Source organism: Hylobates moloch, unplaced genomic scaffold (genome assembly GCF_009828535.3).
Source record: "Hylobates moloch isolate HMO894 unplaced genomic scaffold, HMol_V3 SCAFFOLD_1, whole genome shotgun sequence".
NCBI classification, from domain to species: Eukaryota; Metazoa; Chordata; class Mammalia; order Primates; family Hylobatidae; genus Hylobates; species Hylobates moloch.
Window position 1 is genome coordinate 164,530,945 of NW_026652276.1, and position 12,892 is coordinate 164,543,836.

The window sequence follows — 12,892 nt, forward strand, 5'->3', positions numbered from 1 at the left end:
CAGCTTCCATCTCAAAAAATTGAATTTTGTAATGCCACTGTAGTTTGAGGGCCAAGTTTAATTGAGGGAGAAAGGATATTCCAGTTTTTTTCCTTACCATTTAAAATACAAATAACTACCCAGATCACTCCTTCCGTCCAGAACAGTAAAACCTTGGGACTCCATGGTAGAATGAAGATATAAATTGAAAGAAGTTAAACAGGGGAATTTATTTCCAGATAGGAGCATTTCGGAAGAAGAGACAAAGTTTCAGATATATCTGGATTTTCACTTTCTGGGGGAAGCATTAGGAGAGGTGGAGTGTTAAACTAAGAGGAGGAATGAGCACAGGGTTCTTGAACCACACTCCTTTTTTGGGAATCTGAAAAGAGACCACCATGCAGTAGATCTTATTCACCATAGGCATCTGAGCCTCCCCGGGGGTGACTGGCATGATAAGACTGAGAAAAGAACAGGTGAGGACCTCCCTTAAATATTCTGAGGCATGGGCACTAAAGTGAGAGTCAGTATGCTAAGAGATCCCCATCTGCTGTGGTGGATAAAGGCATGGCATGGGCTGAAGGTAGACCTCTAGGATGGAGAAAGGACAAGGTATCGGCTCAAGGTCTGGAGACCATGACAGCTGAGAGGAGACTAAATCATCAAAAGAGAGATAGCCAATGCTCCCTAGGAACATTGCCACACTAAGCCAAAAGGACAAATCACAAGTTCACCAGCTACACACTCTAACACAGGGTGCCAGTGCCCAGGTGGACAAAGGACATCATGCCAGAGGGCAACAGATGTCAGCCAGCATGCTGCCAGGGACTAGCACAAGGCCAGAGTCCCTCATCCTCCCTATCTCCACCAAGGCCATTAGATCATGTAAACCTCATCTTTCTTCCCTCTACAATTGGTCATGATCTCAGAGAGAGATGCAGATGAGAGGGGGACTCTATGAGTTTGGGCATTTCTACCCAAGATTAATGGAACATACTAACAGGGACTGTTTAAAAGATGTGAACTAAAGTTGTTTATTTTGTATATTTTCTCCGTGTCATCTAGTAGTATTATAAATGGCTGAAGATAAAATAAAGGAACTGCATTCTCTCTGCACCTCTGACTTATAAGGTGAGTAAACTCTAGCAATGCTACAAGTGTAATAATGTATATGAGTGTGCTGAACACATAATAAATATTATTTTTCTCTTTACCTCCCTTTTTTTCTTTTTCTTACACCAAAGTGGGCAGTTTTCCAATATATATTCTTGGCCACTTAGCATCCAAACACCCATTGTTCTAAAAGGAAGGATATAAAAATAGATCAAAGTTGAGTCATAGCATCCCCAAATATTATGGGAAGCTGAACTGGGGCAGTTATTTCTCTGCCTTGTCCCTCACAGCCAACACAGGGGCATGTAAACTAGTCCCGGCTAATGGACTCTCTTGAGGGAACACTGTCAAGAGGCAGAGAGAGTTAGAAGTTTCCAAGCCAGCAGTGACTACAGAGTTTAAATCATGAGCCTAACAGAGAGTATCCAGTGACAGGAAGTCACGAGGCTCAGGTCTTATAACCAGGAATGTTCACTGGTATGATCTTGCTGTGTTAGCTGCTTTCTTAGTCTGCTCAGGCTGCCATGAAAAATAGCATAAACTGGGTGGCTTAAACAAGGACAATTTATCTTCTCACAGTTCTGGAAGCAGGGAAGTCCAAGATCAAGGTGCCAGCCAGTTCATTTTCTGGTGAAAGCTCTCTTTCTGGCTCGCAGACAGCTGCCTTCTTGCTGTGTCCTCACATGGCCTTTCCTCGGTGAATGCACACACAGGGAGAAAGATCTCTCTCTCTCTCTTCCTTTTCTAATAAGGCCACCAATTAGAGATCTTACCCTTATGATTTCATTTAACCTTAATTACCTCCTAAAAGCCCTATTTCCAAATATAGTCATATTAGGGGTTAAACCTTCAATATATGAATTGTGGGGATATACAATCCAGTCCATAGCAGCTACCTAATTTACTTTTTATTTCAAACCTAATGCTCTGGCTTTTTTTTTTTTTTTTTTTTGTCAATTCTATCAAGTATCTCATATCTTCTCAACAAACCTTTTTTCTGTTTAAATTTAATTAGAGTTAGTTTCTATTGTCGGCAACCACAAACTCAGTCTGGTACAGAAACTACCATCAGGAGATAGTCACGTGGGAAGCTGATGTTGGTTATCTGCCATAGCTGATACTAAAGACAATGAAAATTCAGTAAGAGTTCAGGAATGGGAATCTGTCAGCTGTAATAAATAGCTACATAATTTTTCTTCTATGGTGATCTTTAATGAAGTGTCCATTGAAAAGAAGGATTTAGGGGATCAAATTTTCACTGCTATTGAATAGTGTGAATGGCATGAAGAATTTAAAGACACTAGGGTGAGGTGGATACTTCTAATGGGACTGGACAGCTTTTAGAAATAGATGGCAGGTTGAACTCTCTACATTTTAGATCTAGGCATAGACCTAAGGACTCTCTCTGCTTGTGATAAGTATCTACAAAAATGTCAAAGTCAAATGCAAAGTTTAAATTCTGTGGGTTTCTGAATAAGGTCTGTGGAATTGCTAGTGTCACCAGGTGACTTATGTGAAAGTGACAGCAATGATCAGGAAATAATGGGAAATTGAATGTAGGTAAGAATACGGAGGCCTGGGAGTACCTCCAAACCATATTCTACACTAAGCATTGCTCGACCTACCGCCTTTCTCTTTGCATTTTCATCATCCTACATCAGGGCTGAGCCAGTTCTCTATCTGTAGCCCTTGACAATCTCACCTTCAACATGGAGCATCATGTCAGCAGGACCCGGACAGGAAGCTGTAGCTGGTACCTTTAAGACCTAGTTAAGACATTATGTAGGCCAGAGGATGGAGGAAAAATCTTTGAAAACATAAGGACTCACTACCTTAAGAAAGTCTCTATTGGTCAAGTCATCTGGTAAACTCCAAAGTGTATGTGAATACCTTAATTCTCTAATATTAAGAGTTGAAATGCTTACTGGGTCATTCTGGGTTTTGCAGGCAACATGTTCAATGTTTGCACCTACTTATTCAATCCACTTACCCAGTGGTTTGAAAGTTTTTACTTTCAAATGGCTATACTACTTGGAAATTATGGTCCAGATGACCCAATGGTGCCCCAAGTGTCTATGGCAAATCAAACAAATGTCCCTAAGAGATGAGTCTCAGGAGAGGTGCTTAGATTTTAGAATAATAATGTGGCCTCTTTATTGCATTACTACTCTCCCTTTGAGAGAGATGTCTTGGTTTGCTACTGGGCCTGAGTAGAGATTAAACCTGGACCCCAAGATACCAGATGACTATCAAAACAAACTATGCATTATGTACCAGGTTGTAGAAATTTCCTCCTCCTTCCTCCAGTGTGGCTTGCATCTTTCCAGCAGATTAAAAAATTCTCATTCCCCCAGGGGGACCATAGTGAACTTGGTATTTCTAGAGACATCTGGCATTATCTTTGTCATTCAACAGCATTTCTTGGGTACTTAGGATAAGCTACGCACTTACTCACTATAATAAAGATGCAAAAGACTGGCTCCCTAAGCCCAGGACCTCATGGCTGGTACAGAAATGGGTTCATAATAGGCAACAGAGAGGCAGCCTTGGAGGGGACCATAATTTCTTTTTCCTTTCTTGCTACTTGGGAATAAAATTATGTGTCTAAAATATATTAGGGCAAAGATACCCTTCTCTAAGTCAGTGTTGCCCATTCTTGGCCTTCTTTCCCTGCAGAGAAGGAAGGTCTAACCTTGTTGAAAGAACAGTATTCATGGAGACTTTATACTTAAATCTTGCTTATTTATATCACTGTCTGGAGTGTTTCTCATAACAGATCATTATGATCAAAAATTAATACCTACTATGATGAGAATGTTCACTACAGTGCACAGTACAGAAAGGATGCTTAAGCTTGGGCAAATCCAAAGTACCTTCCCCTTCATTTTCAAAAGTAAAATGGGAATGTGTAAGAACTTGAATGCACTAGAATCCACTAGAGGCAGAACAAATCAATGCTCTGAGATCATTAGTTTGAATATCATTAAACTGTCCACAGTCAAACAATGACAAAAAATAATCAGCATGTCTTCCTACATTATGGGCAACAGCAAGCCAAAGTGGATGTTATATATGCCACAGCTTCAAATGTTAGCCACCCAAGAGCCTCATTGTGTCATAAAATTCAGTAGTTGTTTCCTGCCGCTGAAAGGCGCAGTTGTAATGAAAACATTGCCACGGCTCAAACCCCACAGTGGAGCCAACCCACATCTGCCGCATGGTAGAACCTCATTGCCAACTGTCCACTGCTCCGTGCAGCTCTCCTGCCAACCACCTCCCCACAGCAGGTGAAAGTGAGCACCAGCACCCTCGATGGCCGGGCAGCCGGGCGACTGCCGGCAGCCAAGGGTCAAGGCATCATTGCCTGTGGTGAGCGGCAGTTTGCTGAACCCAAATCGAAAGGTTTTTCTGTCCAAATCCATCCGGGATTGCTTAAATGTCAAGAACTATGGTAGCTAGCTTTGGGTTCTGTATTGCGGAATCTGAACCATCTAAATGCCCTTCACCACAAAAAAGCTTGATGGATCTTGTGAACAAAACAGAAAGAACTTCTGCCAATAGCTGAGAAATAAATTCAATTCCCCCTTTCCTGCTGCTTGGACCACAGCATAATGAGGGCTCCCAAGCTCTCCTTGCAGTAATAAAATGGAATCTACAGCCTTTTCCTTTTGATGTGTTCCAGTTTAAAACTTTAGAGCTGATGCCTTTTCATCCTTAATTTATCTTCCCTTGTAAATATTTCTTTACCACTTCCAATATCTTAAGTACACATTTTAAAAAATAATTCACTCCTTCTCCTATTTCAGTTGTATAACTTTATGCTATGGGTCAAGTTTTGGGCTAAATAAACATGCCTCCAGCTACAGCTCTGCAAATACCTCTGGCAGCAAATTAAGTCAAATGTTTTGGTTGGGTGGTGAGGATGTTTTTTAACGATCTTCCTGTTCTTGTCTGGAGGCCCAAGGATAGACTAGGTGAACTCTCACAGGCTTTTCTAATTTTGTATTTTTTTTTCTTTTCTTTCTTTCCCCCCTGCTAACTTTGTATTTTCAGCCACATTAATATACAGGTCTCATTTGTTGGGTTGGTTGGTTTAAAAGCTCACCACCAGAGGGTGCTACTTGTTTGCTTCTAAAATTCATTTCACTGGGGCTTGAAAAATGGAGGTCCTGCTACTAAAGAATTGTCCCCACAACAGCTCGTATAGGAAAGATTTTCAGAATGCCTGACGGCACCCCGGACTTCAAGGAATCTGATTCACTTTGCTTTGGGCGCTATTTATTTAGAACCAAAACTGAAAACCTGTAGCTTGCACAAACAAAAATGCACAGATTTTTATATTTCCTGTAAATCACTAAGGGGGAAATGCTAATCATTTTTACATTTCATGGCTTTTGTCCATACTTAACTACATAACAACAAGGAACCCAGAATTCCAACATCCTCTTCACCACACTGAAGAATAAAATAACATAAAGTAAAAAGAGTATTTGCTTTGCTATCACAACGTTAGCCTCTAACAATGAAACTTTCACTTATCCTATTTTCAAAATATATTTCCCTCTTCTGCTTTTGCATAATCTTGCTTTGATAAAGTTTTGAATTCTAGGAAGTATTTATCAACTTCAACTTCTCTCATGAGTGTATTTTTATGATTCTCTGATATCCGTATGTGACTTTTTCACTTGATATTTTTCTGGCATACACAAAGAAGGTATGGAGTTCAATTTCCATTCACCTATGTGGAGTTTGCATGGGAAAATACTTTTAAATTGTGGTCAGAAAATCTCATGTGTTGTCACCTCAATTGGCAAACCAAATCAGTGGTCAGCAAAGGTTTTCTGTAAAGGGCCAGGTTATAATAAAGATTTTAGGTTTTGTGAGCCATAAGGTCTCTTTCACAACTACTCACCCTGCCACTGCAGCAAAAAGTAACCACAGATGTCAATGGTTGGATGTGGCTGTATTCTAACAACACCTTATTTCTAGGAACAGGTGGTGGGCTATAGTTTGCTAACCCATGTAAATGATGAATCTTAATGTATGCTTAAGATTCTTAATGTATGCTTAAGGTATTCTTATTGATAAAATTCAGCACTGTTTCTATTATATTGTTCTTTGATGATTTTTGTTCTCCTCACATGATTTCGATGTAGTGAGATAAACCTCTTTAGTTTATCTAAGTTAAAGTTGCCAGGTCACTTGGAAGAGTATCACTGAGTTCCCTCTCCATAGCTTTCAAACTCAGAGGAGGCTTTGGCTTTCAGTGTCATTATGTTTGTATCCCATGAAGAGCTCTTATGGTAAGAGGAAATCAACAAGAAAGATGTTACTTCCCAGCGATTTCTCCAGAGATAATATGGAAAGTAAGCCAAAGACATAGTTTACCTTCAGACTGATGTGTGGCAAGAGGAGTCTGGGTTTCCTTTGAGTAGGACACTACTTCCCTTGGCAGGAAATCCACTTGGGTAACCTTTGACACGCCCAGTTTATGCAGTCTTCTTCTGTAAGTAACAAAGAATAAATGCTTAGAGAAGGGAGGTATTCCTTGCAGAAGAGCTATCAGTAATAAAAGAAAGCACTAAAACAAACAAACCACAAATACCCTCAGCTTCTGAGTGCAAGGGGCAGGATCATGAAGCAGAACTGGCTCTGGGCTGGAAGTCAGGACACGTGGGCTCTTGGCCCACGTTGGCCCTAATGGGCTGGGTGATGTCAGATAAGACCCTCAGCTTTCCTATCTGTAAAGTCTTGGTCCAGCTTACATGAGACCTCTTCCATTCTGAGCATCCCAGATTCTACTTGGTTAAAATTTATTGAGGGAACTTTCATTTACAATACAGGATTCTAGTCTCTTAGGAAAGGAGAAAAGGAAAGTAATGCTTCTTAAATTTGAAAAAAAAAAAAGAGAGGTGTGTTCCTTAGTGGTGTAACACATTCTCTATCATAGCAGTGAGGGGATTATATTTAAAGAATGAGTATAACACTTCTCATTTCTGCAGAATAGGAACTAACACAGATCAGCATGTGAATTTGCTTGAAAGACACATTGATATAGCACAGATGAGTGAAAGGGGGCACTGGGCTCAGAGTGATAAAGCCTTAGCACACCATTCCAGACCTAACCGTGACCATGTAAGAAACCATTTCTGAATATTTATGTAGCACTTGAAGGGTTTTCAGGGGTCGTTAGATTCATTACGTTACGTGCCTTTATGACACCTCTACGAAGTATGTGGATAGATGTTATAATCTCCATTTTAGAGATGAGGATAGTGAGATTCCGTTAAGAGATGTGCCCAAGTATATACAACTCGTAAATTGTAGAAGAAAGGTTATGGGTCTTGGTCCGTTGTTTTTCTACCAACTCAAACTCCTAATTAAGGTTCTTACTGGTGAGTTTTTGAGTTACTGCAAAAATCAGAAGTGCCTCCTAAGACACCCAGGAAGCATCCAGTCGTGGAGGTATAATAGTATCACCTGGTGGTTAAATACTTAACCCCTAGCCCCACCATTTACCAGCGTGTGTCTCATCTTGAACAAGTCACTAATCTCTCTGTGCCTCAGCTTCCTCATCTGTAAAATGGAGACAGAGGTACTTTCTAATTGTTATGGGTAAAGTCTATGTACCACATACACATAATGCATATGCCACATATATATTATGTAGTCATATGTACATAATTTACAAACATATATATTTTAAAATAGCTTCTGGAACATTGTTTTTAGTATATAGTTATCATATTATTAGTATTAGACATATTCTACTATATTTCTAAAAATTTCCAGGCATGGAGTGCGTGCGTCTCTGTGAGAGAAAAAGAAAAAAAGGTACACTATCCATTTAGCCAAAATCTTGCATTCCCTAGTTCTCTAGGAGCAACAGAAGTATACTCTATGCATATTATTGTTCTTAATTGTTACTAGCAGATGGCACAGCCTTATTTCTTTTTCTTTAAATTATTATTAATAGAAATAAAGTGAGAAAATGCATGGCACAGTTAGGAATTTTCACATACAATTTCCCAAACACTGCAGGAAAACAAAAATTCTTCTTGTCTATGAGTTACTAACAGAATTGAGATGAGATCTAAGATGTGCTCAAAGTAGGTACAAGCAAATAAACAAACAAACTCTGGTTAGAGGACAAGCCTCGCTGGCTGTCTCTGTGATCTAAGTGACCGTGACTGGAGCCCAGGCTCCACGCAGGCCTGGACCACACGGGCCTGTTTCACTGGGAGCTCTGGGCCACAGAATGCAAGAGAATCCAGGCTGGGCCCAGGCTGAGCTTTGCACAAGTGACAAACCTTGCTCCCTTCTTCCACAGAAATGGAGAAAGCACATACCATGTATCAGAAACAAAATCACCAAATGAAGGAAAATCCTCAAAGTTTCAAAGTAAGACATTCAAGGTATTATTTTAAAACCTCCTTGGGTCAGAAAAGAATGTTTTCCTGCCTGAAATGGGTCTTTCTTGAAGCACCTAAAGAAGAAAACATGAAAAGACACCGCAGGACTGCTTGAGGCAAAGCCTCTCTGCTGCTTAGTAGCTCAGAGTGTCTTTCTGAGGCCCCAGTAGATCAGTCTTTATTATAAACAAGGAAGTGGAAAATAATCCACTTCAAATTGAGGCCACCCGAGCACAGAGAGGTCACCCTAAACCCTCAACTGCCCTGGGCACCTGCATGAGACCCAGGGAGCTCCAGCTCTGGTTAAGTGGTAGCTACATCTACAGGCAGGGATTCCAGGGCATCCTGCTAACATGATGTAAGCTGCAGCCCTATCTCATTTGGGACCAGCAACAGGTGCTGGGCAACAGGAGGCTGATGTGTAATTTGATACTCCACCATGGCGGACTGAAACCAACCGGTGAGACCATACAGCACAATGGTGATGTCACGCACTCATTCTGAAACTGGGTTCATAGTTCTGCTTTGAACATACAGCTGAATGGTAGGGGAAAGCTTTGGACAAGTGACAAACTTCTCTAAGCCTCATGTTTCTTATCTGTAAAATGGGTACCTGTCATTAAATTGTGAGGACTGATGCTTATATAGCACTTAGTTTAGTGCCTGGTATATATCAAGTGGCTCTTGGCTCAAGCAGCTCTACTTTAATTTATCTGTTCTGACGATTGTAATAATGTTTATATTTGTAAAAGAAAATCAGAGAAAGCAGATTTGGCAGTGTCCTAAATTAAAGATTCCTTAAGATAGTAGAGTTGAAGATGATCTCTGACAATAAAATGAGAATCATACTCCTAATTTCTTTATATGGGCACACGGATAGGACGTGGCTGCTTGGGAGAGTTCATTTGCTTTTCCTTAACTTCTTTTCCTTTGAAATGTCTGTTTTCAAAATGTAGGTGGAGTAAGTGTGTTTATCCCACTAAAACAAAACTTTTTCTTTTCTCAACAATCATTGAAAAGTTTCAACCAGTTTTTCACTGATGCTATGTTTGTGAGTTCAGGGTCCGACTTGTACCTAAGACATCAAAAATAAATAAAAGCTGAGTTGTCATCATCAGATTTTCCCAATGTACTGATCAGCTGACACACTGATAAGCTTGTGGTTCTTCTGGCTTGAGGGTGAATCTGTCTCAAATAATTTATAATTTTAAAGCAATTCCTTATAACACTTCTTAGAGGGTACTGGTAGGTTACTGTATCTTTCCATATGATCTCTGGATGGATGAAGCTGCATTTATATCAAATGCTTTTATTCTTTATGCCTATTTTGCTGCTGTTTCAGTAACCAGGGACTTACAATATGCCAAACACTTTTCATACATCATCTTATTTTATCCTCATTAAAATTTTATATCATATTCCAATTTTACAGATGAGAAAACTGAGGCTAAAGTGATGTTAAGAAATTTTCCAAAATCACAAAGGTAGTGACAGAGTTGGGCTTTGGCTCTATGCAAGAGTAAGTCCCAGGGCCATGTACTTAAAAACTTTGAAACTGTACTTAAAAACCTTGCTTTCCTGCGTGTTCTCTAATGCCTTATGACCATCCACTCATTGAGGCACACTTCTTAAAACCTAATATAGTGGTCCAAGCACGTGTGATCATTTTATAAGCATGAGAAAGAATTCTTGAGAAGTAGACTAGTTTAGATTGTTAGGACATAATGAAAGGATTATGTTTCTGAGTTAAGTACCATACAATCACTCCCAGACCTAGCCAGTCCAGAAAGGATGACCAGAAGGTGTAGTCCCTTCATAGCAAAGACCTTTTGCTTAGGGATTTCTCTAAGTAAAACTAAGCAAAGGAGGAAGAGCAAGACGACACTGTGGCATTCATACCATTGCAGTTCCCGTGCCTTCTAGTTAGGCTGCAGACTCTATGCTGGCTCCTCAGTTCCGACTCTGTGCTACCTTTCCTGCCATCCCACTACCCCTCCTGCATAGCTCATGCCCTGATCACTGTACACCCAGATACTGCTGCCGTAGCCCTTGGTACACGTCACTGTACAGTCATGTGTGGCTTCATGATGGGGACACCTTCTGAGAATTGCATGTTGGGCAATTCCGTCATTGTGCAAATATCACAGACTGTACTTACGCAAACCTAGATGGTATGGCCTACTATAGGGCTATAGTAGATGGGATAGCCCATTGCTCCTAGGCTAGATGGGATAGCCTATTGCTCCTAGAATACAACCCTGTACAGCATATTACTGTACTAAATACCGTAGGCAGTTGTAGCACAATGGTTATTTGTGTATCTAAAAATAGAAAAGGTACAGTAAGTATACAGTATTATAATCATATAGGACCACCATAATACACAGTGCGTCATTGACCAAAACATCATTACGTGACACATGTCTGTATTCACTTCTTTTTCATGTCTGTCACCTATGACTAGACTGCAAAGATACTTATTTATCCCTTACTAATTTATGCTGTACCCTGGGCCTTAGTTTAGCGTCAGGTACAGAGCAGGCACTAAATAAATGTTTGACGCAGGAAGGTAGAGAGGAAAAACGGGAAGAGAAGGAGAAAAGGTAGAAACAATGTAGAAATATAAATTGAGACTCAAATTATGTATGTCCTGGCTGACATGGCATCATTTTAAAATCATGTGGTGTATTTTCATCTTGGTAAAATAAAAGGGTTTATTGAAACTTTAAAATTACTGAACTATAATGCTTTAAGTAACTGTGGGAAAACAAACATTCAATATCACCTATGCAGTACAATAAAGCCTCATATATTTGGATTAATTGTGCCAAGAGTAAACCAAAATTGGAGAAATCCTAGAGCAGAGATTCCCAAAGTGTGGTCCCTGACCCCACCAGCAACAGTGCCACTTGGGAGACGGTTAGAAGGCAAATTCACAGTCCCCACCCCAACTCACTGAGTCAGAAATTTCAGGGCAGGGTTGGGGTCTGGCAATCTGTTTTAGGAAGCTTGTCCACCTTCCCCCTTTCCCCGTAACCCCTTACTCTGGTGATTCTGATGCCTGCTAAACGTTGAGTATCACTGGCTTAAAAACACTAGATAGAGTGGAGAGACGAAAACTTCATTGTTTAGGCAGACCTGTTTGAGCTTCCCCACCCTGCCATCAGATCACAGGCTATTCCAGAGGCTTTAGTGCCACTGAATAGGCTAGACGTCTTTGAACTTCATTATGAAGTTCTATGAGACAAGCCAGGTAAAAAGATGAGGGAAAAGGTGAGAAGAAGAGGGCTACAGAAAGTAGATTGCAGTATACGAAATATTAAGAAACTGGCTCAAGAATCTTTGCTAGATAAAAAACTAAAAAGTCAGACAGACGATTCCAGACTGGGCAGTGGAACCACAGATCCTTGACAAGCTGACTTGGTCTTGTCCTGAAGTGACATGGAGCCAACATCTCCCCAGAGCTAGGGTTTGACTTTCCCTTAAGAGTTTCTGTTCACCTTGTCCTGTCAACTTGGCTGAGAAAGCTGGCTGAGCAAAGCCATATTGCACGAAAGTTGAAATGTTTCTTCTGAAAAGAAAAATCAGGTCTTAATAAAGAATAAAAAAATAAAGCTACTTGAAGTTTGAGAAGGTTATTTGCCACTGCTCAAGGTGCAAAGATTTCCAATTTAACAGTGGCATAGTCCAATCCACCCAGGTTCTGTCCATTTGTCCTTGATTGGACATTATGAATCACAAGAAGAAAACTACTCCATTGTATGAATCACTGTCCCCATTCCCCTTTCCATTTCTGGTTCAATTGACACTTTGTCTATCCACTCACGATAAGGTTAGCATGGCTTTACTAGCTACTTATAAAGTTGTATTATCCAAAAAAAAGATGAAGCTCCAAGTGTGATGTAAGCATGATCTATGATAGCTACTAAAGCTGAAGAAAGTTAGGATTATACAAACTTACTCCCAAATAAAAGCATGAGAAACATGTACATTACCAATGGAATTCTAAAAAATATATTCTGTGGCTCTTCTCTCATTTCAAAGATAAAGGAAATTTTGAGAAAAACCCGAGTGATATTTTGGGATGTTATGAAAACTTTAAGTACTATTTTTAGTACTATGAAGAATAAATTTTTGCAAAGCATAGAGTTATCTACTAAGCTGGAATGCCCTGGCTTTCTCCACATGTTTTGAAAAGAGCTCCATTCCTTTCAGAACCATAAACAATGGGTCATTAGCTTCTGGAATCATTGCATCTACATCCTGAAATAAGAGGAGAGGCACTGTTTTGTGCCTACATGTGATGAAGGCCTAAAGAAAACCCACTAGATTTCAAATAAACTTTCTAGTTACCTTGAAAAATAAAGGCCAAAAATTTAAATGGAAAA

At 40.0% G+C, this 12,892-nt stretch overlaps 1 protein-coding gene across 11 annotated transcripts in view; it reads right to left on the reverse strand.

The window, feature by feature from the left end:
• The window catches only part of DYNC1I1 (dynein cytoplasmic 1 intermediate chain 1), a 316,271-nt gene that overhangs the window by 219,013 nt on the left and 84,366 nt on the right, over positions 1-12,892 (reverse strand). For all 11 annotated transcript variants that reach the window (XR_009208752.1, XM_058424458.1, XM_058447060.1 and 8 more), the window contains one exon: positions 6,481-6,596. Coding sequence is in view for 10 of the 11 variants with exons in the window: in XM_058424458.1 (XP_058280441.1) it covers positions 6,481-6,596 (116 nt within the window). In the remaining variant the exon portion in view is untranslated. The remainder of the gene's footprint in view (positions 1-6,480; positions 6,597-12,892) is intronic.